The following is a 20,831-nucleotide window of genomic DNA, read 5'->3' on the forward strand; positions in this document are numbered from 1 at the left end:
GCTCCTCAGGGAGACAGAGAAACAGGGCCAGATAGGACCAGAGCCTCTTTCTCACCAATAAATGTGGTTTTGCTTTCTCTAAAGCTTCTCCTGGTTGGTAGTGTGTGGGTGCCACCAAGGGATGGAGATGTGCCCCTACACTGGCAAGCCACATCTCCAGGTTCCTGTGGCTTCCAGGTGTTGTGACACTGTCCCAGCCTGTGGTGCTGGAGATGGCAGCTCCTGGCTGGGAAGATTTCATGTCCTTGGAGACTATGGATGTGGTGGCAGCTCCTTGGGGACAGTCCCCAGGATCTCCCATGAGGCTGTGGAGGTGGAGAAGGTACCACGGTTGGGACAGCAAGGCTGCTCTGGGAAGGTGGAGACCCCTGAGAGATTGGGACTCACCCAGACCCATTTGTCCCCCAGGAGAGGACATGGCCTGGCCTTGGTGGCACCTAAGCATTACCCATCAGGGGTCATGTTTGAAATGGTTTATTAGGACCAATGTGGGGCCAGGTGGCCACTCTGGGGGTCACCAGAGTGAGGGGTCACAGTAGGTGGGTCACAGCAGCATGCCTCAGTTTCCCCAGAGTGTGCGGGGTGGTGCTCAGTGAGACGTCGGGGGCTCTCCTGGTGTCCTGTAAAGCTTGCGGAGGCTGGAATCCATCAGGAAATCCACAGTCCTGCAACAGGAGAGGGCGTCAGCGCGGCCCGGGGGTCTCTGGGGCGGTGGATTTGATGTGGGATGGGTGGGGCTGTCCTTAATAGCCCCTGAGACACCAGTGCCACCAAAACCAGGTTTAGCACAGCCTCACTGTGTTAATCCTGGCTCAGCCCCGGATAATCCCCGTCCTGGCAGGGACATGTCCTGGCTAGACCCCAGCAAAGCCCCTTTGGAGTGGAGACATCCTGTCACCACCCTCTGCTCCCAGCCCCAAGCCCATACTGGGACTGGTCTCCAAGGAGACAAATGTGCTCCATCCCTCCGGGCTGTGGGGACAGGGTGGTGGCAGCTGCCTGTCCCCCACCCCAGGGGTGTCCCCTTACCTGTCGATGGGGGTGATGATGAGGGGGATGGCAGCCAGCCCCAGGGCAGTGGTGGTCCAGCGGCGCACGGGCAGGGGCCAGCGGGTCAGGGCCCCCAGCACGGCCAGCGAGGCGGCGCAGAGCCGGTTGATGGTGAAGCCGGGGATGGCCACCGAGGCCAGGCTCTGCCACACGAAGGTGTCCACCACGGCCACCCCGACATGTGTGGGGTCCTGTGCGTGGGCCTGGGGGGGACACAGGGGTCAGTGGAAGGGCAGGGATGGAGAGGCTGGGGGGTGAGGGGGGGTGGCACTCACGGCAGCGGCTTTCCGACCCTTGTCGATGGCGTCGGCGGTCACGTAGGCGGTGGCCACGCCGTAGCTGGCCCACACCACTGGCACTGGCACCAGTGGGCGGAAGGACTCGCCCACCTCGTTGGCATAACCTGAGGGGATGGTAGGGTCAGGGACCGGCTGTCCCCATGCCACCCATGCGGGGTGTCCCAATGTCACTGGATGGATCTTGCACTGGAGGTGTTTGCAATGCCTGGGTCTCCTTGGACCCACTGCCACCAAGACAGCTGAGCTGGGAGTGGCTGCTGCCAGGGCTGGTGTCTGTGACTGCCCCGTGCCACTGTGGGCTCTGTGTCTGTGCCCAGTGCCTGGAAGGAGCCAGTAACTGGTCCTGGTATTCAGTGTCTGTGCACGGTGCTGGTGGATGATGCCACTAGCCAGTGTCAGTGCTGGTGGCAGTGACGGGTATCTGGTGCTGTTACCCTGTGTGCTGTGCCATGCCACTGCAGTGCCAGGGCCTGCTGTGTGGTGCTCATATCTGGTACCAGAACCCCGTATCAGTGCCCAGTGCACTGCGCAGTACTTGGTGCTGGGTGTTGGTGCCCAGTACCACGGGCCCAGCGCACCCTGTGGTACCAGTGCTGGGTGTCAGTGCCTGGTATCGCGTGCGGTGCCCAACACCTGGGGCAGTGCAGTGCCTAGTGCACAGTGCCCGGTACCTGACACAGCATCTGGTGTCACATTCCTAAAGCAGGGCCGGCTGTCAGCGCCGGGTTCCTCGTGTCGTGCCTGACATTGGTACCCGGTACCAGTGTCCGGTGAGTCAGTGCCCAGTCCCCGGTGCCGGTACTCTGTGACAGGGGCCGGTGCAGGGTATCACTGCCCCGTTTGCGCAGCCGGTGCCCGATGTCAGTGCTCAGGTCCTGGGGGGGCTATTTGATGTTAGTGCCCAGTGTCAATTCCCAGATCCCCCCGTGCCTGTACCCGGTGTCAGTGCCCGGTTCCCAGCGCTCCCGTAGCCGGTACCCGGTGACAGTGCTCTGTACTCAATGTCGGTGTCAGCGCTCAATGTCAGTGCCCGGTGCCGGTACCCGCTTCCCGGTGTCAGTGCTCAATGTCAGCGCCCGGTGCCCGATGTCAGCGCTCAGTGCCAGTGCCCGGTGCCCGGTTCCCGGTGCTCACCCAGGTATCGGACCCACGTGTCCCGGTACAGGTCGGGCTCCTCCGGCCCCATGGCGCGCGCCACCGCTCCCGCTGCATGCCCCGCCCCCAGTTCACGTCACAAAGCCACGCCCATTCCTCCATACTTTGCATACACCCTCCCTCTGTGTGACGTATACGTCCCGCCTATCGGGGCAGCGGAATGGCGGCGGGGGCGGGGTCTAGCACGTCCTTGCGTCAGCGGCGGTCACGGGGGCGGGGCTGGGGCTGAGGGGCAGTTACGGGGCTGGGGGGCAGTGACAGGATTTGAGGGGCAATTGTGGGGCCGAGGGCAGTTATGTGGCCGGGGGCAGCCGGGGTGGTTGTGGTACTAGGGGCGGTTCTGGGGCTGGGTGGGTAATTGTGGGTCTGGGGCACAGTTAAAGGGCTGGGGGGAGCAGGTGCGAGACTGAGGGAGCAGTTCGGGGGCTGGGGGCAGCTGGGCTGGCTGCAGGGTTGAGGCGGGCAGCAGGGGCAGCCACAAACCAGAGCAGACCCCGCTCAGTCCATCCCTTTACTCCCCAGCCCTGGCAGCAGCAGCGGTAGATGCAGGACCCACATAAGGCACAGTTTGGGGGGGCTACGGGCGCCCGGCCCCGTCCGGCTCCCGCCTCAGTCCGGCAGCCCCGAGGCTCAGCCCCGGCTCCATCTTCCTGCGGGGCCGTCCTGGGGGCGCGGTGCAGCCCGGGGGGCTCAGGGGCTGTGGTTGGGGGACTCCCCCTGGATCTGCTGGGCCGAGGCGGTATCGGGCAGCAGCACCTCCACGCTGTAGCTCACCTTCTTGGAGTGGAGGAAGCTGTAGGTGTTGTCGAAGCGCAGAACGTCTGCGGGGGGACAGGGGCGTCAGGGACACGGTGGGGTCAGGGACGCGGGGGACCCGCAGCGCCCCGGGGAGCGCTCGGCACTCACAAATGCCGGGCGTGGAGCAGGTGAGGGAGCCGTCCTCGGGCACCATGTGTGCGTTGTAGCGCTGGTTGGGGAGCACCTCGGTCATGTCGCTCGCCCGCTGCCGCTCCCCGACCTTGGTCTTCAGGTACACCCCGAAGCCGATGTCGGCGCCCTCGGAGCGGAACTGCCACCTGCAGGGCACAGGGCCGGTGCTGCGGCGGGCTGGGGACATGGTAGCTGTCACCCGCTCCCCGCGGCGCGGAGCCGCCCTCACCTGAGGACGCAGCCGGGGAAGAGGATCTCGTACTCGACCTGGTGGGACGAGCCCCGGTTGACCACGACGGAGTGCTCGTACTTCTGTGCCAGCTGGTCCCGCACGTAGTAATGCTGGGGTACATCCCCCCCGTAGTTTATCTGGAGGGGATGGAGGATGTGGGGGTGGAGGAACTGCCCAGCACCCCTAAAGAACCCCGCGGGAGCTCCTCCTACCTTGCTGGAGCACTTGGGGTCCCCGTCAGGGTCCGTCAGTGTCCCCCCGTACTCCACCGGGATCTGCGCAGGGTCGATGTACTTCTGCAGGACCTCCTTCCAGTTGGCTGGGGGGAAGGACAGCGGGTTTGGGGGGGCTGCAAGTTAAGAGTATTCCCCCTGGGGGGCGTGACAGCAGAGGGGGAACATGTCACCCCCCATTTGGGACACCCTGGGGAGGGTTGGGACTCACATCCCAACACCACGACCTTCTTGCGTGTGTCCTCGCTCAGGAAGTGCTTGACCAGGTTGTAGGCCACGGGGAAGATCTTGGGGGCTGGGGGCAGAGGGGGGTGTTAGGGGGGTGTCAGCACCTGGATAAGGGGAGCAGGACACCGGGGCCAAACTCACCCTTGACAATAAAGAGGCGCTTGAGGGACTCAGGGTAATTCTCCTCGAACATGGACAGGATCTGCAGGACAGGGGAGCTCAGGTCACCCATGCCATGCAGGACCCCACCCAGAACACTGGGGAGTGCAGGACACTGCAGGGACCCACTCCTGCCTCATCCCAGAGACCAGCCCCTGCAGTCCAGTGGGAAGGGGGGGTGGGCAGGAGCCCTCACCTCCCCATATGTGTCCACAGCTGGCTTCCAGAGGTGCTTCAGGCCCAGGCCCTCACAGTCGTACACCATCATCACCATCTCAATCTTCTTGCCCAGCTGGGACGGGAGGATGGGGGGGATCAGGCAGGACCCATGGGGAGGTCCAGGGATGGGGTGGCCCCAACAGGCTGGTCACACCAGCCAGAGCCTCCTCCTAAGTGTTGGTGTGGGGAGAAGGGACACCATGGGATCTGGGACAAGCACACAGGCTGAGGGACAGCGGGAACATGGACTGGTGGGGATGGGCAGGATGTGGAGTTGTGGGTGGGAGTGTGAACCAGAGATGGACATATGGGGTTGGCAGGGACATGGTCCATGGTGGGGTGGATAGGACATGGACTTGTGAGGCTGAGGGAGGTGAACTGGACATGGACCTGTATGGCTGGTGAGTGAGGACACTGGCTGGGAGAGATGGACATATGGGGATGGACAGGACGTGGACCTCTAAGATATATAGGGCTGTCAAGGACATTGTCTGCTAGGAATGGACCAGAGATGGACATATGGGGCTGGGAGGACATTGAGTGGTCGGGATGGACAGGACATGGGCTGGCAGGGACATGGACAGAGGGAAGTGGACAGGACAGGGACCTGTAGGGCTGGGGAAGATGTTGACTGGTTAGGGGCAGGCCAGATGTGGACACATGGAGCTGGCAGGGACATGGTCCCACAGGCCTGTTGGGGCCAGCAGAGTGTGGGCAGGTTCCCACCTTTTCACTCTGCTGTTCACATTCTAGCCGGAGCAGTTCACAGTCCCGGAACTTGTTCTTGATCAGGTCCTGCTTGGAGGCGGAGAAGAGCAGCCCCTTGCCATCCAGCGGCCCGATGATCTCGTACCGCACCGGGCTGCCCTCGCGGTCGTAGCCGCACAGCCCGCCGGACATGTACTTCTGAATCACCTGTGGGAGCACGGGGGCTCAGGGCACCTCACACACACCCCAGGGGACTCAGGGGGACTGTCCCCTCCAGGGCCACCCCCGGGAGGCCAGGGACACTCACCTCAGGTGGCTCCCAGGCGATGATGTTGTCGGCGTCCATGTGCTTGCGGAGCTCGACGTGCTGCAGCGGGGCAGAGCAGGCCAGGGTGAGATTTGGGACAGGGTGAACCCCGTGGGTGGGTCCCCCTTGCTGGGGCTCGTGGCCCAGGGCATGGGGTCCCACACAGCTATGTCCCAGCACAGCGGGGTGCCCCCAAAAGCAGGGTGCCCCTCTCACCTTGCGGAGCATCGCCTCTGCCTTGGGCAGGTCGAAGGAGCGCGCTGGAAGAGAGCAGAGAGCTCAGCCCCCCGCCAGCCCCACGGGGGCTCCCCCCGCCAGTGCTGCCCCCACTTCAGGGTTACCTCGGAGCCATTTCAGGAGGAAATAGTCGTCCTGGGAGGGTAGGGAGGGCAGCACATCCTGCAGCTTCTCCCGGAACTGCAGGGACAAGAGGGACAGTTGGTGAAGGGGTCCCTGATCCTCCCCAAAAATCTCAAGGCTGGAGGTTTGTCCCTTCCTCGTGCCCCCAAAAACATGCCAACCAGGACTGGGACATTGCCAGGCGAGAAGGGCCACCCTGCGCCCCCTCCCTGCCCCACATGCAGTCAGGATCAGTGATCACCTGGCAGGGGACTGTCCCCAGGCTGGCTGCCGTGCTCTGGGTATCCCCCAGCACAAGCTGTCCCCAAGCCCTTGCATAAGGTGTGACCACTCTGCTCCTCCCAGGGTGTCTCACAGGAACTGGGTGAAGCAGTCCCCTCCAGGGTATCCTTTGGGATGGATGGAGGCTGTCACTGTGTGCACCCCTGCTCCAGTGACACCCCAGTGGGCCACAGCCCCCCTAGCGTAGGCAGGAGGGTGCCAGGGTGCAGGACTAGGGGTTGGGAAAGCTGGGGCCCCTCAAAGGGGGCCCTGCAGGCATCAGGCAGACCAGGCCCTGCCAATGGCATCCCTGGGATGAAGCCAGTCACCAGCAGATCACCACATGTCCCCGTCTCAGTGACACTCCAGTGGGTCACAGCCCTGTGACACAAGCAGGAGGGTGTTGGGGTGCAGGACTGGGGGATTAGGGGTCCCCTCAGGGAGGGACCAAGCAGACCAGTCCCCACCAGTGACATTCTTTGGGATGGAAAGAATTTCTTTCCCCTGCTGTTTGTGACCCCCAGGGGGTCACAGCCCCCCAGCACAGGCAGGAGGGTGTTGGGGTGCAGCACTGGGAGGTTTGGGGGACCCAGGGTCCCCTGTCCACGTGGCCCCGTTCACCCCAAGCAGGCTACAGCGCAAATCTCGGTACCAGCTGAGGCCCTCCCCTTAATGAGCCTGATTAGCTTATCTCCCGCTGAATTTAGGGGTAATTAAACCCGGGATTAGCTCCTTCACCCTGGGACAAAGCCGGTGGTGGTGGCCGAACGGGTTCGGCCACTCGCCTCTGTCACCTGCCCAGGGCACGGCTGGCACCGGGCACGGTTTGGGCTCTGTGCCCCACGCCTGCCCCTGCCCCCCGTGCTGACACCCGGCGGGGTCATCGCCCGCCGGTGGAATTTGGCTGGGGCTGAAAGGCAGCGATAAGATAAAAGCACGGGGGTGCCCTCCCGGTGCACTGAACCCCGATAACGGCTGGCACCCAAACACGAGCGGCTGGCAGAGGTGGCCGTGGTGGGCGACAGTCATCGGCTCTGGGTGTCCCCGGGCCTGCAACCCCGGCGGTATGGGCTGGAAGTTTTCCGGTCCCATGGGAGGGGTGGATGAAGAAAACGGGGCTCGGCAGAGCCCAGTCTGGTGGCACAGATGGTCCTTCCCTGGTGGGCAGCACCACGGGTACTCAGCCGTGGGGCTGGGGTCCAGGGTGGGATGGAGGTGGCAGAAGGGCACCGTCCCAAGGGCCCCGCAGTGAACCAGGAGGTTCCCGAGTCCCGGGGAGGATGGGAGAGGGATGGGGGCCCACCAGCGGGATGGTCCAGCCAGCGGGACCCCCAGGACCCACCCAGGAGAGTCCGGTCCTGGTGGGCAGTGCCACAGCGGGGCTCGGCCCGCGTGTTTGGGGTCCGGGATGAGGGATGGAGGCAGCGGGAGCCTCCTGGGGCCGGATTTGGGGGGCGGGGTGGAGTCTGAAGGCGATGGGACGTCCCCGGGGCCAGGAATAGGGGTGAAGCCCGTAGGTTTGGGGTGCGGAGCCCTCCGGAGGCCGGAGCGAGGGTGATGCCGTGTGTTTGAAGTCGGGGATGTGGGGGCTGGACGAGGCGGTGGGAGCCCCCCGGGGCCGGGAGCGGGGGTGATGCCGGTGGGTTTGGGGTGCTGTGGGGGGCTGCGGAGCCCCCCGGGCCGGAAGCAGAAGTGCTGCCGGTGGGTTTGGGGTGCGGGGTGGGGGTGATGCCGGTCCCGCGGCGGATGCGGGCGCACATCGGGAAGGACAGCCCGGCCCTGGCTCCGGTCCCCCCGCAGCTCCCCGGTCGCTCCGTCCTAGCTCACCTGGGCCAGCACCTCCGCCTGCTGCGGGCTCAGGTCTCCGACGCGGCCGCTCATGTTGCGCTGCGGGCAGCTCTGCCCGGCCCCGGCGGCCGGGGAAGCTCCGAGCACCTCCCCGGGACCGCCCCCCGGCCCGCCCGGCCCGGCCCGGCCCCCCGCCCACCCCCGTGGCCTTGGACCCTGCCCGACCCCTGCCCGCCCGGTCAGCGCCCGCCGCCGCCACGGGGTCGGGAATGGAGAGTGCGGGGGGTGATGGAGGCAGGGGGGACACGGGGGCACAGAGGGGCTTGGGGGCTGTAATTGATGGTGGGGGGTATGGGAAACTTGGGGGGTTATGGGGGGCATGGAGGGGTATGAGGGCATGGAGGGGTATGGGGGCATGGGGAGCACGTGGGAAATGGAGGGCTGTGGGGGTATGGGGGCTGTAGGGGTATGAGGGCATGAGGAGGCACAAGAGGGACTTTGGGACTATAGGGGAGTGTGGGGGCTATAAGTTATATGGGGGGGGCATGGAGGACTTGGGAGGGTTTGGGGCTTATAGGAGATATGGGGCATGAGCAGTTGTAGGGGGGTATGGGGAGTACGGGGCTACTGGAGATAAGGGGACATAGAGGGCCTTGGGGGTATGAGGGACTTGGGGACTATAGGGGACATATGGGGTAGGAGTGCATGGGGAATATAGGGAACAGGGGGAATGAGGGAACAGGGATTTGGGGGGCAAGGGAGAGATGAGTATAGGGGGCTCTGGGGGTTATGGAGTGTACAGAAGGGTGGGGGCCCTATGAGAGTTTGGGGGACACAGTGGTGTGGAGGGGATGTGGGAGGACATTGGGGTATGGAGGGAGATGTGGCTGTGGAGTGGGAGATGGTGATATGGGCCAGGTGTCAGGGGGAGGGGACAGCGATGAGGGCAGTGACCGGGATGGAGGTGGGAACTAAAATGCGGCAGGGACTGGGGCAGGGTGCCAGGTAGAAGGGACAGGGACAGGGACAGATTGAGGGCTCAGGTGCAGTGATTGGAAGATGGGGATCAGGAGCAGGATGCCCATGGGGCTGTGTGTGTCCCATGGATGTCCCACAGAGCCCCGTGTCCCCCATGGACACATGGTTGTCCCAGAGAGCTCTGCATGTCCTATGGAACCCTATTTGTCCCATGAAGCTGTGGGTGTCCCATGGGTGTCCTGTGAAGTTATATGTGTCCATGGATAACCCATGGAAACATCCCATGAAACCATACATGTCCCTGGGGGCTGTGGATGTCCCACAGAGCCATCTGTGTCCCGTCTGTGCATGTCCCAAGGAGCCATTCATGTGCCACAGAGTCATGTGTGTCCCTTGGAACTGGGACCCATAGATGTCCCATGCAGCCATCCATGTTCTGTGGACTCATAAGTGTCCCCTGGAGCTGCAGATGCCCAGGAAACCATCCACATCCCACAAACCTACGGTTGCTCCACAGAGCCATCACACCCCTTATGTGTCCCCTCCGTGGGGCAGCTCTGGCAGCCGCCACCCCCAGGCCCCATTTTGGTGTTCTCCCCCAAACCCACAGGGTCCCCACACTGCAGGCTGGTTCCTGAGCCAGCCGTGCTCCCAGCTGTTGTTTATGGCACAGCCAGACCCGCTGCAATCGGAACGTTTCACTGTGTGGTTAAACCGGCTCTGGCTGCAGCCGTGGGAGGAGGGATGTGCCCACCCTGTGATTACACCCCCACACTTCAAACGTGGATGGGGACACAAGGGACACAGGGACACACCCAGACCCATCCCACGGCACCCTGCAGCCACGGGAACTGGGTCCCACAGCCCCGAGTCCCGTTCCCAGCATGGCCCCTGCCAAAAGCAGGTCAGCCCGGGCCCATGCCACAGCTAATCCAGCCTGCAAATCCCCCGGAGGCACATGTGCTGGGCACACGTGGCCTGAGCGGGGCCAGGATGTGGCACCCGGGGGTCAGGATGGGGCACCCGGGGGTCAGAATGGGGCACCCAGGGGTCAGGATGTGGCACTGGAGGATGCTGGGCACCCCCCAGGGGTTGGGGCGTTGAGGGGTGTCTGGTGCAGGGGGCAGTTGTGTTTTGGGCACTCGGGTGTTGGTGTGTGTCCATGTCCCCCAGGGGTGCCCATGTCACCTTGGAGTGGGGGTGTGCCCATGTCCCTGCATGTGCCATGGCTGTGGGTGCCCATGTTCCTGTTCCCCCAGAGCACACGTGTCCTGTGTCCAGCTTGGACATGGTCGTTGTCCCTGTCTCAGTCTTGGTCCCTGCTCCCTGTCACTGTACCTCTCCTGCTCTCTGTCCTCATCCTGGTTTGCATCCCCATCACCATCTCCATCCTTCCAGCCCCTATCCCTGTCCCGATTCCCATCCTGATCCCTGTCCTTATCCCAGGCCTTGTCCCGACCCATCCCAATCCCTGTCCCTGTCCTTGTCCTGATCACTGTCCCTGTCTTTGTCCCAGTCCCATCCTGATCCCAGTCCTGTCCTTGTCCCGATCACTTTCCCAATCCCTGTCCCTGTCGTTGTCCCAATTCCTGTCCTGGTCCCCATCCCGATCCCTGTCCCTGTCCTTGTCCCAATCCCTGTCCTGGTTCCCGACTCGATCCCTGTCCCTGTCCTTGTCCCAGTCCCTGTCCCGGTTTCCATCCCTGTCCCTGTCCTTGTCCCGATCCCTGTCCCGGTTCCCATCCCCATCCCCATCCCTGTCCCGATCCTTGTCCCAATCCCCATCCCCATCCCAATCCCGGTCCCTGTCCTTGTCCTTGTCCCGTTCCCGGTCCCGCTCCGGGCTCTCGGGCTCCCCCTGCGGGCGGCGGGTGGAGCGGCGGGTCCTCCCCGGCGGCAGGGGGCGCTGCGGGGCGCGGGGCGCGCAGCCATGGCGGCGGTGCGGGCGGCGCTGCTCGCCCCGCTGCTGGCGCTCGGCCGGGCCGGCTCGGGGCCCGCGACCCCCGCGCGGGTCGAGGTGGCCGTGTCGGAGCCCGGGGCGGCGGGGCCGGACGGGGACGGGGCCGGCAGCGGGGCCGGCAGCGCGGGCGCGGTGCCCGGCGGCTCGTACATGCTGCGCGGGGCCGTGCTGGGAGCAGGGGGCGGCCGGGCCGGGCCGGGCCGGGGCGACCCGCGGGGGGAGCGGGAGGAGATGGAGATCCGAGGCCGCCTGGTGCTGGTGAGCGCGGGGAAACGGCGGGCGGGGCTGAGGGTGCTGACGAGGGATTGGAGGGGAGAAGTGGGAACTGGAGGGCGCTGAGAGATACTGGGGAGGCAGGGGGCAGTAAGGGAGGGAGGGGAGCAGTGGGGACCGGGGGGCACTGGGAGACACTGAGGGAGTTCTGGGTATGAGGCTGGGGACGTGGGTGCTGGGTGGCGGTGATGAGGGGGAAGCGGTGGCAACTGGCAGACATTGAGAGACCAGGGGGCATTGGCAGGGCAGCGGTCAGTGGGAGGGAGGGGGGCACTGTGGGCCGGTGGGTGCTGGGGAGAGTCCTTGGGCATCAGGAAAGGAATGAGGCAGGGGAGGAGTGGGAGCTGAAGGGGCACTGGGAGGCACTGGGGGATTGATGGGGAGGCCAGCGACACTGCGGGACTGACCAGGGCAGGCGCCCACTGCTCGGGTGCGGCCAGCAGCAGGGAGGAGGTGCCGGCAGGGGCACAGAGGCAGCGCGGCCAGGCCGTTTTCCCTGTGTTACCCCAGCTTCTGTCCCTGTCCCCACACTGTGCCCGGCTCCCCAGGACTCCTGGGGCATGGGGGTGCCCTGAACCTTGGGGTCCATCCCAGCTCTCCCTGTCCTTGCCACATCCCCAGGTGGGTGATGTGGAGCCAGAGCTGAGCGCTGCTGACAGCTGGATCGGGGTGGTGCCCGTGGGCACCGAGGAGCCGGCCGAGGGCCCCCGGGGTGCCAAGGAGGAGTCCTTCACCACCGCCGTTGTCACCAAGGTGACCCTCTGTGTGACCCTGTCTCCTCTGCCTGGCCTGAGGGCTGCCATGGTGTTTGCAGGTCACAAACCCACAGGGGTGTCACCTGGGGTGTCTCCTTGCCAGATATGGGGGGTTCTGGTCTATGCTTAGTGGCCCGGGGGGGATCTCTGACGGCTTCTGACCCCTCTTGGGTCCCTTGTGACCCTTCACCGTGGCAGAAACATGCTGGGTGCTTCCTGCAGCAGGACAGGAGCTTGTCGGGGACACAGCCCCACTGTCCCCTGATCATGTCCCCGCTGTCCCTGCAGATGAAGCGAGCCCTGGTGCTGGGGGCCTCTGCCCTGCTGATCCTGGCGCTGAACCAGAACGCCATCCGTGAGGTAGGGCAGTGCTGGTGGTGGGGCCGGGTGGGGCTCATGCCCCGCTAACCGCTGCGCTTCCCTCCCGCTGCAGCTGGATGTGTCCCAGCTGCTGGCCAAGCCTGTCATCGTCATCCAGTCCTCAGACAATGTCACCAGGCTGCTGGGAGCGCTGCTGCGGTACGGCCTGGGCTGCGGGAGGGGCTGGAGCAGCCTGCTCCCTGCCTTGTCACTGCCTTGTCCTTGTCCTTGTCCTTGCTTTGTCCCCTGGCAGGCTGCGACACCCAGGGACCACCCTGGAGGTCTCTCACTCAGCCCATCATGTTTGATGGGGTGGTGTTGAGCCATGCCAAGATCAGCTGGGGCTGAGATGTGTTTCTGGGGGGGATCTGGGTCAGATCCAGCCCTTCCCCAGAGCTGGAGCCCTTCCTAGGTCCCCATGTGGTGGCTGGCAGGTGGCCTCAGCCAAGAGCTTTAGGACTCTCAGTAGAAATTATCCAGACCAGTTGGTTCTTGTCACGTCACCACCATCCCCAGAACCTCTGTGGGTGTTTGTTCTCACCACCAGCAGCAGTGAGACCCTGTCTATCCTCCTGACATGTGGGACATTGGGATTGCTGCCTTGGTGTCACACATGGGAAAACTGAGGCATGAGGTTGGGAGGAAGAGCCCTGTGCAGGGTCACTGAGGGCTGGGCACAGCTGGCGAGGAGGGGTCTTACTGTCATTTCCCCTGCATGTTCCTCTAGTCCCCCTCGGTCACTGCGCATCCTGTGGGAGGGGGTGCTTCCTGGCACGGGGGAGCTGTGCCTGAATCCTGCTGTGTCCATGGAATTGACACTTGTCTCTTTGCTCACAGTGGGCTCCGGGCTACAGCAAAGATCACGTACCAGGCAGTGCTGCTGGAGAACCTGGTATGTTTGTCTGTCCTCCTCTTCCTCATTCTGTGCCTGCAGCTGCTTCCCATTGGATCCATGGGAAGCAGCTGCAGGGAGCAGGGAAGGGAACCCATGGGAACAGGGCAGCTGGCAGCAGCAGCGCTCCTCCTCCCGGGACAGGTGTGCTCCTGTTGCTGGACACTGCTGTGGCCATCAGCAATGCCGTGTCCTGCCTTGCAGGGAGTGACCCTCACGCTGTGGTCCACCTGTGGCCTGTCCCGAGGGGGCCTCTATGGGGAGTGGCAGGGGGTCATCTGCCCTGGGGAGAGCAGCTCGCAGGTCCAGGTACGGCACCGTGGTTCCAGCCGGGCTGGGAATGGGGCTGGGAATGGGGCTGGGAATGGGGCTGGGAGTGGGGCCGGGAGTGGGGCCGGGAGTAGGGCCGGGAGTGGGGCCGGGAGCGGGGCCGGGAGCGGGGCCGGGAACGGGGCCGGGAGCGGGGCCGGGAACGGGGCCGGGAGCGGGGCCGGGAGCGGGGCCGGGAGCGGGGCCGGGAGTGGCGCCGGGAGTGGCGCCGGGAGTGGGGCTGGGAGTGGGGCCGGGAGTGGGGCTGGGATCGGGGCTGGGTCTCCAGCTCCCATGCCCATGGCACTGTCCCCACAGAAGTACCTGCAGCAGCTGTGGAACACCATCCTGCTGATCGCCCTGCTGCTCTGCACCGGTGTCATGGTGCAGGCCCAGCGCCAGTCGCGTCAGGAGCTGTCCGAGCGGGATGCTGAGGTGGGAATGTGGGAGTGTCTGTGCTGTGCGCCGTGCCGGGGCTTTGGGTGGGCTCTGAGCCTCGGCTCTGCCCCCGCAGCTGGACCTGAAGCAGCACATCCGGCGGCGCCTGCTGGCACTGAAAACCCGGCGGTACCACCCTGGGAAGCCGCCCCGCAGCCGGGCCTGTGAGATTGACAGCTGTGCTGTGTGCCTGGACCAGTTCCACAAGAGCCAGGTGGGACTGGAGCCCACCCTGGGCCGAGCCTCTGGTCACTGGCCAGGGCCTGGGTGTCCCTGCCACTTGGCTGTGCTCACATGTGCCCTCACTTCCCTGCTGGCAGTGGCTGCGGGTGCTGCCCTGCTCCCACGAGTTCCACCGGGACTGTGTTGATCCCTGGCTCCTGCTGCAGCAGACCTGCCCTCTCTGCAAGCGCAACATCCTGGGTGAGAACCACCCTGGCACCCAGCTGAGCCCCTGCTGACCCTGGGGCACAGCCTGGGGAGGACCTGGAGCCTGCCAGGCTCCCTGTGCCAAGGCTGTCTGTCCTCCCTTGCAGGGAACTGCTGCACGGACAGCTAGCTGGCCTGAGGACACACTCCAGGGACAGACCCACGGCTGCTCCAGGGACAGGGAGGGGGCAGGGGGTGCCCAGTGAGAGGCACTTGCTGCCACAGCAGGGTTGGTGTGGCTGTGCCCATCACAGTGCCCAGACTTTAGAGATGGAAGGACCTGGGGCTCTCCTGCTGGGTGTGAGTAGAGGGGTGGGGGGTCCAGATGGACAGTGTTGGGGAGGGAAGATTTGGGGCACCCATGGGTGTAATGGGGTGGGGGCTGGGGCAGGGAGAGCCCTGGTCCTGCTGTGCTCTTGCCCTGCTCACAGCAATTTTTCTAGGTCTTGGGTTTTTTGTCTATTTGCTGGTGGCCGTGGCAGGGTAGGCAGAGCCTGGCTGCAGTGCCAGCCCCTCTGAGAGGTGGGTGACAGCCCTGGCAGGGCTGGGGCTGGCAGGGCTGTGGGTAACTCACGGCCTCACCATGGGAGGGCAGGGGTTGGATGCTTTATTTATAATAACTTATTAGAAAGGATGGCACCAGTCAGCTGCAGAGCCAGCACAGGACTCGGCTCACCAGCACGGTCACTGGGGACACACCATGGGCCCTGCCTGGGTCCTGCCCCACAGGCTGCAATGTGGCACGTGCCCATCCCTATTAAACATGGAGCAAGGACTGGCTGTGTGGTTTGTGTGGGGCTTGCATGGGCTCATAGTGCTGGGGAGGCAGCTCAGAGGTCAGAGCCAGCCTGTGCCAGTGGCTCGGTGGTTCCTAGCCCCTCGGTGCTCATGGTGGGGGGAATGACTTTCCCAGGCTGTGGCTGTGCTGGTGGGCTGAGGGTGGTTTGGATTCCTCTCATCCCAGGCCAGCTCTGCTTTCCTTTTCCAAGTGTGGCCACATCCCAGTCCCCTCTTGGGAATGGTTCCTGGCAGGAGCTAGCACACACTGTGCCCTGGCATCAGCCCCAGGGCTTGTGGGGACTCCAGCAGCAGCGTAGTCATGGGTGACTGATCCCAGTGCCCAGGAACATCCCTGGAGCAGCTCCCCAAGGAACCAGGCAGAGCCCACGTTTCCCTTCCTGACGCACAAAGAACTGGTAACGAGGTCCCCTGGGCAGGGCAGGTGGCTGCTGGTGGAACAATTTCTCTGTCAGGGAGTTCAGACTGATCCTGTTTATTTGTGGTGAGCCTCGGTGTGGAGTGAGGGGAGGCCAAACCCCAGGCGTCGCACTGGGAGTGTGAGGCAGGGTTTGGCCTGGGGTGAGGGCTCTGCCCGGAGTTTCTTGGAGTGCTGGCTGCTGGGAGCTCTGTGCCAGGCCTTGTCAATGCCTCCTGGCATCCCTGGGCTGTCCCCGCTGCTCCCACTGCTGAGCCGCCTGCGGGGTGGGAGCAGTTAAAGGGGAGGAAGAGCAGGGAACCCGCCCCCAGCCCCTTCCTCTGGGTTCCTACTCACCCAGTGTCCTGCCTGCTGGCCTCCCTGTGGAGCTGGGACCCCAGCTGGGCCTGTGGGATGAGCTGGGGAAAGGAAGAGGAGGTGAAATTTCCCCCCACCAGCTTCAGCTCCAGTCACATCCCTTGGCCACCACAACTGGTGGCATGATGGCCACAATGATGGAAAGGAGCTGAAACCAGCCCTGAGCACCTCAGGCAACACCAGTTAAACCAGAGCAACCTCCCAGCAGCATGAGGAGCTTGGGCTTGGCCTTCCCAGGGTCCCCAAAGGATGTCTGGGGGCCACGGGGTGGTTTTGGGGTACACAGCACCCACCCAGCTCACCTTGAGCACACCCTGCTCGGCTGCTGCCTTCACCTTGGCGAGCAGAGCCTCGAGCTGTGTGTTCTCCCTCTCCAGCACCTCGATCCGGATCTTGTTGGCCTGGAGCTGACTCTTCATGTCCTCTGTAAAGTTCCCACTGCCTACAAACAAAATCCAACAGAGCCCAGCCTACTGCTGCCTGTCTGCTCAGAGGTGTGGGCACCCCTCCTGCCTGGCCCAGGCACGGAGCAGCAGCACAGCCTGGGAGGTGGCAGCTGGGACCCCAAGCCCTGTGGGCAAAGGAAGCTGTGCCATGTCCTGGCCCTGCTGGATGTCCTGGCCCTGACATGGGATGCACAGCACCCGTGCAGGGAAGCATGTCGAGATGGTCACAGCTTCACATGGGGTCTGAGCCCTTCCTGGGTGTCAGTGGCAGTGTCTGGGGCCAGCAGGATCCCCTGGGAGCTCTGGAGACCCGAAGCACAAACCCACTGTGCTGCCATTTGCTCCCTTACTCTCAAACTGTGTCTCAGTGGGCATGTGGAGATCAGGGAAGAACACCAGGAGCCTTTCCCGCTCCCTCAGCTCCTGTGCCTGTTCCTGCAGCTGGGATGTGTTCGTCTGCAGCTCCAGGATGGATTGCTCCAGTACCAGCTTCTCCTGCTGCAGCGTGTCCAGCAGCTCCTGTGTGGCACAGTGGGGAGGAGATGAAGTTTGCAAGAGTGAGGACTCAGCCCCTCATGGAAGGCTCCCACCCTTCCCTGATGATAAGGATGTCCTATGGCAGTTGGAAATGGACAATGTGCAGGGTTTTAGCTGTGAGATCCCTGTGTGTGCTGGAAGCAGGAGCACCAACCACAAAGTGTGGAGTGTGTCCAGGTGTCCAAGAACAGAACACTGGAGATGTGGAAGCACCTCAAGAGGTTCCTTCCTGCTGCTCTCCTCTGCCCTGACTCAGCCAGAGACTTGTCTGGCACAGGGTGGAGGGAGAGGTCTCTTCCCCAGGGAATCCCATGAGGATGTGGCCATGTGGCAATGTCACCCTAGATCCCAGAGTATCCCTCCTGTGAAAACTCTGGCTGGGTTGTGAGCAGGGCAGTGTGTGGCTGCTTGTGGCAGCCCTGTGGCACAGGCTGTGTCCCACACCTGGGTACCAGCACTCACCTGCTGTGCCTGGAGCTGTTCCCCACTCTGCTTCTGGCTCTGCTCCAGCTGCTCGGCCAGCCGGGCCTTGTCCTCCTCAGCCTCTCCCAGGTTGGCCTGCAGCTCCTCAAGCTCCCTGTCCAGGCTGTCTAGCTGCTGCAGCAGGGTCCTCTGCTTGGCCTGCAGGGACTGTGGTGGGATGTGAGCCCGTGTGGGGCTGTGGCAGCCATTCCCCACAGCCCTGACAGCAGCAGCAGCTCAGCTGTCCCAGGCTCCGGAGCCGGCCGTACCTCCTCGTGCCGGAACATGCTCTCCACACGGACCTTCTCCTTCTCCAGCTGCATCCTGGTGGCACTCAGCTCCTGCTCCAGCCTCTCCCTCTGGCCTGTGAGCACCTGCACCTTCTCCTCCAACTCCAGCACTTGGCTCTGGGCCACCATGGTCCTCATCTCCTCCAGCAAGGCGGTCTTGGAGAGCTCTGGGAAGACACAGCCACCATGCCCCAGGCTGGGCAGGGGAGAGAGACTGGAGGACCATGGAGGTGATGAGGGGGATAGGGGTGCTCAGCCTGGAGAAGGCTCCAGAGAGAACTTAAGAACCCTTTTCAGTGCCTAGAGGGGCTCCAAAAGAGCTGGAGAGGGACTTGGGGCAAGGGCCTGGAGTGACAGAACAAGGGGGAATGGCCACTGCCAGAGGGCAGGGTTACATGGGATAGGGGGAAGAGATTATTCCCTGGGAGGGTGGGCAGGCCCTGGCACAGGGTGCCCAGAGCAGCTGTAGCTGCCCCTGGATCCCTGGCAGTGCCCAAGGCCAGGTCAGACAGGGCTTGGAGCAGCCTGGGTCAGTGGAAGGTGTCCCTGGCCATGGCAGAGGGTGGCACTGGATGGGCTTTAATGTCCCTGCCCATCCAAACCAGTCCATGATTCTGTGGTTCAGGGGCACCCCATGCCCTCCACAGGCCCTGGCAAAGGGAGGTAGGTCTGACAGGAGGCCTGTGACCTCCCCAAACCTCCACCAGCATCAGCCCACTCTGGCACTGGGATGTTGGGGTGCTGCTGTGAAGGAGGCCCATCCTCTGCCCATCCCCACAGCTCTACAGCCCAGTCTGGGCGTGCTGGGGGCTACAGGCTGTGAAACACTCATGAAGCTAAGGGGGGATGTGTGAGCTGGCTGAGCCCCTTACCCAGCTCCTGCACAGCCACTTCCTTTGCTGCCAGCTCTTCCTTCAGGGCTGAGAGTTGCTCCTCCAGCAGAGCAGCTCCTAAACCAGCATAAAAACTCTCTCATTAATTAGTTCCTCAAAAGCAACCAAACCAAGGGGCAGCAAACAGCCACACCAAAGTGTTTTCATCCAGTGATTGTGCTGTGCTACCAGGGAGGAGGCAGTAATAGGACACACACAACCAGCTCCCACTGCCCAGGACTGGACTCACAGCAGGGAAAATCCCCCAGCACCTACAACCGGCCCTGCTGGTGGTGGTTGGGCCAAAATTTGCTCATGGACTCTGTTCTTCCTGCAAATGCCCCTGGGCCTGGGAGGGTATCAACCTAGGACAGAGGGGATGCTGGGAACAGCTGGAAACAGCTGGGAACAGCTCTGTACCTCTCCTGAGGTCATCCTTGTCTTGCTCCAGCCTTGCCACAGCCTCGGAATGCTCCTTTTCTTTGGCTTTCAGGTTCTGCTCAGACTTCTTCTGCTGCTCTGCTTGGGTGTCCTTCTCTGCCTGCAGCTTCCTGGAAAAGTCCTCAACCTGTTTCTGCAGCTTCTCCTTCTGTTTGCCCATCTCTTCCAGCTCAGCCTTCACGGGGTTCAGCTGCTGCAGCAGCCCCTGGAGGTGTTTGTTGATCCGGGAGAGGTCCTTGCTCTGCTCCGAGGCCCAATAGCTCATGTCTGTTGCAGAGAGGTTCCTTCTCCCTGCACTGTCCTCCAGCACCTCCTGGAATTTGCTGAGAGCTGAAGGGATGTTCTGGCTCTGGCAGATGGTGGTGATGGCTCTGCCCACCTCTTGGAGGCTGGCCTGGGCGCTGGAGCAGGTGTCACAGGAGTCCAGGTGTGACCCCAGGGTCTGGGTGGGGACACTGCGGGTGCTCAGAGCCAGGCTGGCCCCAGCCCTGGGCTGGACACTGGCATTTGGGCACACAGAAGTGGGCTGGGCAGCCTCCGAGGCAGTTCCTGACTCCAAAACTTCTGGCAAGATGCATTTCAGGTACTCCTTCTGATATTTTCCAACCTGGGGAGCAGAGGGTGGAGTGGATTGCTGTGAGGGGATCTCCCAGCTGTAACCCTTTTCCCGAGGGTGGGAACACAGAACAAAAACAGAGCCCTGATCAAAGTGGAAATGACCCATAAAAGCCTAAATCAGGTGTGGAGATAGGACAGCAATGCAGCCGAGGGACAGTGACCACGGGGGAGCCTCCGCAGCAAAACCTACTCCCCAACTCCCCACCATCCCTTGTGACCCACCCCCTGCACTGCCTCCTGGTTTTGCCACGTGGATTGTTGAGAGACTTTTCCATGAGAAAGATCATTTTGGGAAAATAAAATGCAAGACAGGTTGTTTTTAACCACCAATTATTTCACTGTCTTGAGGCAGCTCAGATCCACAGTGGGATCAGCAGAGCTGCAGCATTTTGGCAATTGGAGAATATTTTCCAAGCTCTAGAGGCAGCCCAGCTCACTCATCCCGGGATCCTGGAGCAGGAGGATGCAGTGGCACAGCTGGGAGGGGTGGAGGGAAAGAACTGAGGCTGGGAGGGGACAGATGTGTGACACAGGGGCCAGCACTCAGAGGGGGCACACACATCTGGCTGGCCACAGGCTGTAGAGAAGGACCACGATCCAAACCCGGAGGGGAAGGGGAGTGACTCAGCTCATGGGACGTCCCCAAATGTCCCACCTCGTCCCGGAGCTGCTGGCAGAAGGCCCCGAGTTTCAGCATGGTGCTCCAGAAGGTCCTGGCCGTGAGCCCCGCGGACATGCAGGGCCCCGGGCCCCGCGGCGGCGGCACCGCCCGCCCGCTCAGCACCGCCTCCGCGTAGCCCGTGAAGCTCTGCAGCAGCAGCAGCAGCCTGTCCCGAGGGGAAAACACCGCCTGCAGCTGGGAATGCCAGCCGGACCCCCTCCCATCACCCAGAAAAAGTGATGATCCCTGGGTGCCTTCCAGCTCAGGATATCCCCTGGTTTTATGAAGCCCTTTGGATGCTTTGTTCCCCATGTATTTCCATGACGTGCCAGCACCATGGCCTCATGCCCTGCTGAGCTTTAAAACCCAACTCCTCTCTCTGCTTCGAGCTCCCAGAACAAACTGGCCACAAAGAAGCAGAGCCAGAGGTGGAGCAGATGGCACAGGCTTGTTAAACTGCCTCCCAAAACCTTGGAAACCCTCGGACACAGCTGCATCGACAGGCCTGGGAGGCCAAAGCCCCTGCTGAGGTCTGGGTGAAATAAATACAGCTCTGGTTTAAAAGATGAGTCATTCCCACTGAGCTGTTGGCCCTAAAAGTCAGGATT

At 63.2% G+C, this 20,831-nt stretch overlaps 4 protein-coding genes across 8 annotated transcripts; 1 reads left to right on the forward strand and 3 right to left on the reverse strand.

Annotated features, from left to right (window-relative positions):
* Positions 1-458: 458 nt before the first annotated feature.
* Positions 459-2,848, reverse strand: MTFP1 (mitochondrial fission process 1). Its single transcript, XM_050980672.1, has 4 exons — positions 2,484-2,848; positions 1,326-1,453; positions 1,030-1,253; positions 459-665 (listed from the first exon to the last, which is right to left on the reverse strand). The coding sequence occupies exons 1-4, from the start codon at positions 2,533-2,535 to the stop codon at positions 590-592; spliced, it is 480 nt and encodes a 159-aa protein (XP_050836629.1). The 5' UTR covers positions 2,536-2,848; the 3' UTR covers positions 459-589.
* Positions 2,849-3,001: 153 nt separating this feature from the next.
* Positions 3,002-8,088, reverse strand: SEC14L2 (SEC14 like lipid binding 2). Of its 2 annotated transcripts, XM_009092511.4 has the most exons (12): positions 7,969-8,088; positions 5,862-5,937; positions 5,737-5,780; positions 5,521-5,580; positions 5,232-5,420; positions 4,483-4,578; positions 4,269-4,329; positions 4,111-4,194; positions 3,879-3,985; positions 3,664-3,803; positions 3,411-3,580; positions 3,002-3,325 (listed from the first exon to the last, which is right to left on the reverse strand). In XM_009092511.4, the coding sequence occupies exons 1-12, from the start codon at positions 8,020-8,022 to the stop codon at positions 3,195-3,197; spliced, it is 1,212 nt and encodes a 403-aa protein (XP_009090759.2). In that variant the 5' UTR covers positions 8,023-8,088; the 3' UTR covers positions 3,002-3,194. The 2 variants fall into 2 exon arrangements, with proteins under 2 accessions (XP_009090759.2, XP_018771916.2); XM_018916371.3 differs by lacking the exon at positions 4,111-4,194.
* Positions 8,089-10,831: 2,743 nt separating this feature from the next.
* RNF215 (ring finger protein 215) lies at positions 10,832-15,098 on the forward strand. Of its 4 annotated transcripts, none has more exons than XM_050980661.1 (10): positions 10,832-11,125; positions 11,762-11,893; positions 12,184-12,255; positions 12,329-12,414; positions 13,093-13,147; positions 13,292-13,456; positions 13,775-13,891; positions 13,971-14,108; positions 14,215-14,317; positions 14,431-15,098. In XM_050980661.1, exons 1-10 carry the CDS (start codon positions 10,838-10,840, stop codon positions 14,451-14,453), a joined length of 1,179 nt encoding a protein of 392 aa, XP_050836618.1. In that variant the 5' UTR covers positions 10,832-10,837; the 3' UTR covers positions 14,454-15,098. The 4 variants fall into 4 exon arrangements, with proteins under 4 accessions (XP_050836618.1, XP_030088931.2, XP_050836619.1 ...); XM_030233071.2 differs by having other exon boundaries at positions 13,352-13,456; XM_050980662.1 differs by lacking the exon at positions 12,184-12,255.
* LOC103818212 (coiled-coil domain-containing protein 157) lies at positions 14,962-20,535 on the reverse strand. The gene is made up of 9 exons (XM_018916367.3): positions 20,218-20,535; positions 18,924-19,551; positions 18,504-18,581; positions 17,611-17,798; positions 17,342-17,509; positions 16,693-16,861; positions 16,199-16,338; positions 15,876-15,937; positions 14,962-15,798 (listed from the first exon to the last, which is right to left on the reverse strand). Exons 1-9 carry the CDS (start codon positions 20,533-20,535, stop codon positions 15,597-15,599), a joined length of 1,953 nt encoding a protein of 650 aa, XP_018771912.2. The 3' UTR covers positions 14,962-15,596.
* Between the last annotated feature and the right edge of the window lie 296 nt (positions 20,536-20,831).

The sequence above is a fragment of the Serinus canaria genome, chromosome 15, assembly GCF_022539315.1.
Source record: "Serinus canaria isolate serCan28SL12 chromosome 15, serCan2020, whole genome shotgun sequence".
Lineage (NCBI taxonomy): Eukaryota > Metazoa > Chordata > Aves > Passeriformes > Fringillidae > Serinus > Serinus canaria.

Excerpts from the sequence above, each read along its gene's own strand:
- LOC103818212 (XM_018916367.3), bottom strand. The coding sequence starts at position 20,535 with ATGGGGAACAAAGCATCCAAAGGGCTTCATAAAACCAGGGGATATCCT. Across the intron at positions 19,552-20,217 it reads GCCAGCAGCTCCGGGACGAG|GTTGGAAAATATCAGAAGGA; the intron begins GTGGGACATTTG and ends TCTGCTCCCCAG. Across the intron at positions 15,799-15,875 it reads GCCAGCAGGCAGGACACTGG|GCGGCTCAGCAGTGGGAGCA; the intron begins GTGAGTAGGAAC and ends CCCACCCCGCAG.
- SEC14L2 (XM_009092511.4), bottom strand. The coding sequence starts at position 8,022 with ATGAGCGGCCGCGTCGGAGACCTGAGCCCGCAGCAGGCGGAGGTGCTG. Across the intron at positions 5,938-7,968 it reads AGGCGGAGGTGCTGGCCCAG|TTCCGGGAGAAGCTGCAGGA; the intron begins GTGAGCTAGGAC and ends TTGTCCCTGCAG. Across the intron at positions 4,579-5,231 it reads GTGAACAGCAGAGTGAAAAG|CTGGGCAAGAAGATTGAGAT; the intron begins GTGGGAACCTGC and ends CTCCCGTCCCAG.
- RNF215 (XM_050980661.1), top strand. The coding sequence starts at position 10,838 with ATGGCGGCGGTGCGGGCGGCGCTGCTCGCCCCGCTGCTGGCGCTCGGC. Across the intron at positions 11,894-12,183 it reads CCACCGCCGTTGTCACCAAG|ATGAAGCGAGCCCTGGTGCT; the intron begins GTGACCCTCTGT and ends CTGTCCCTGCAG. Across the intron at positions 13,148-13,291 it reads CAGTGCTGCTGGAGAACCTG|GTGTGCTCCTGTTGCTGGAC; the intron begins GTATGTTTGTCT and ends CTCCCGGGACAG.
- MTFP1 (XM_050980672.1), bottom strand. The coding sequence starts at position 2,535 with ATGGGGCCGGAGGAGCCCGACCTGTACCGGGACACGTGGGTCCGATAC. Across the intron at positions 1,454-2,483 it reads CACGTGGGTCCGATACCTGG|GTTATGCCAACGAGGTGGGC; the intron begins GTGAGCACCGGG and ends CCATCCCCTCAG. Across the intron at positions 666-1,029 it reads ATCATCACCCCCATCGACAG|GACTGTGGATTTCCTGATGG; the intron begins GTAAGGGGACAC and ends CTCCTGTTGCAG.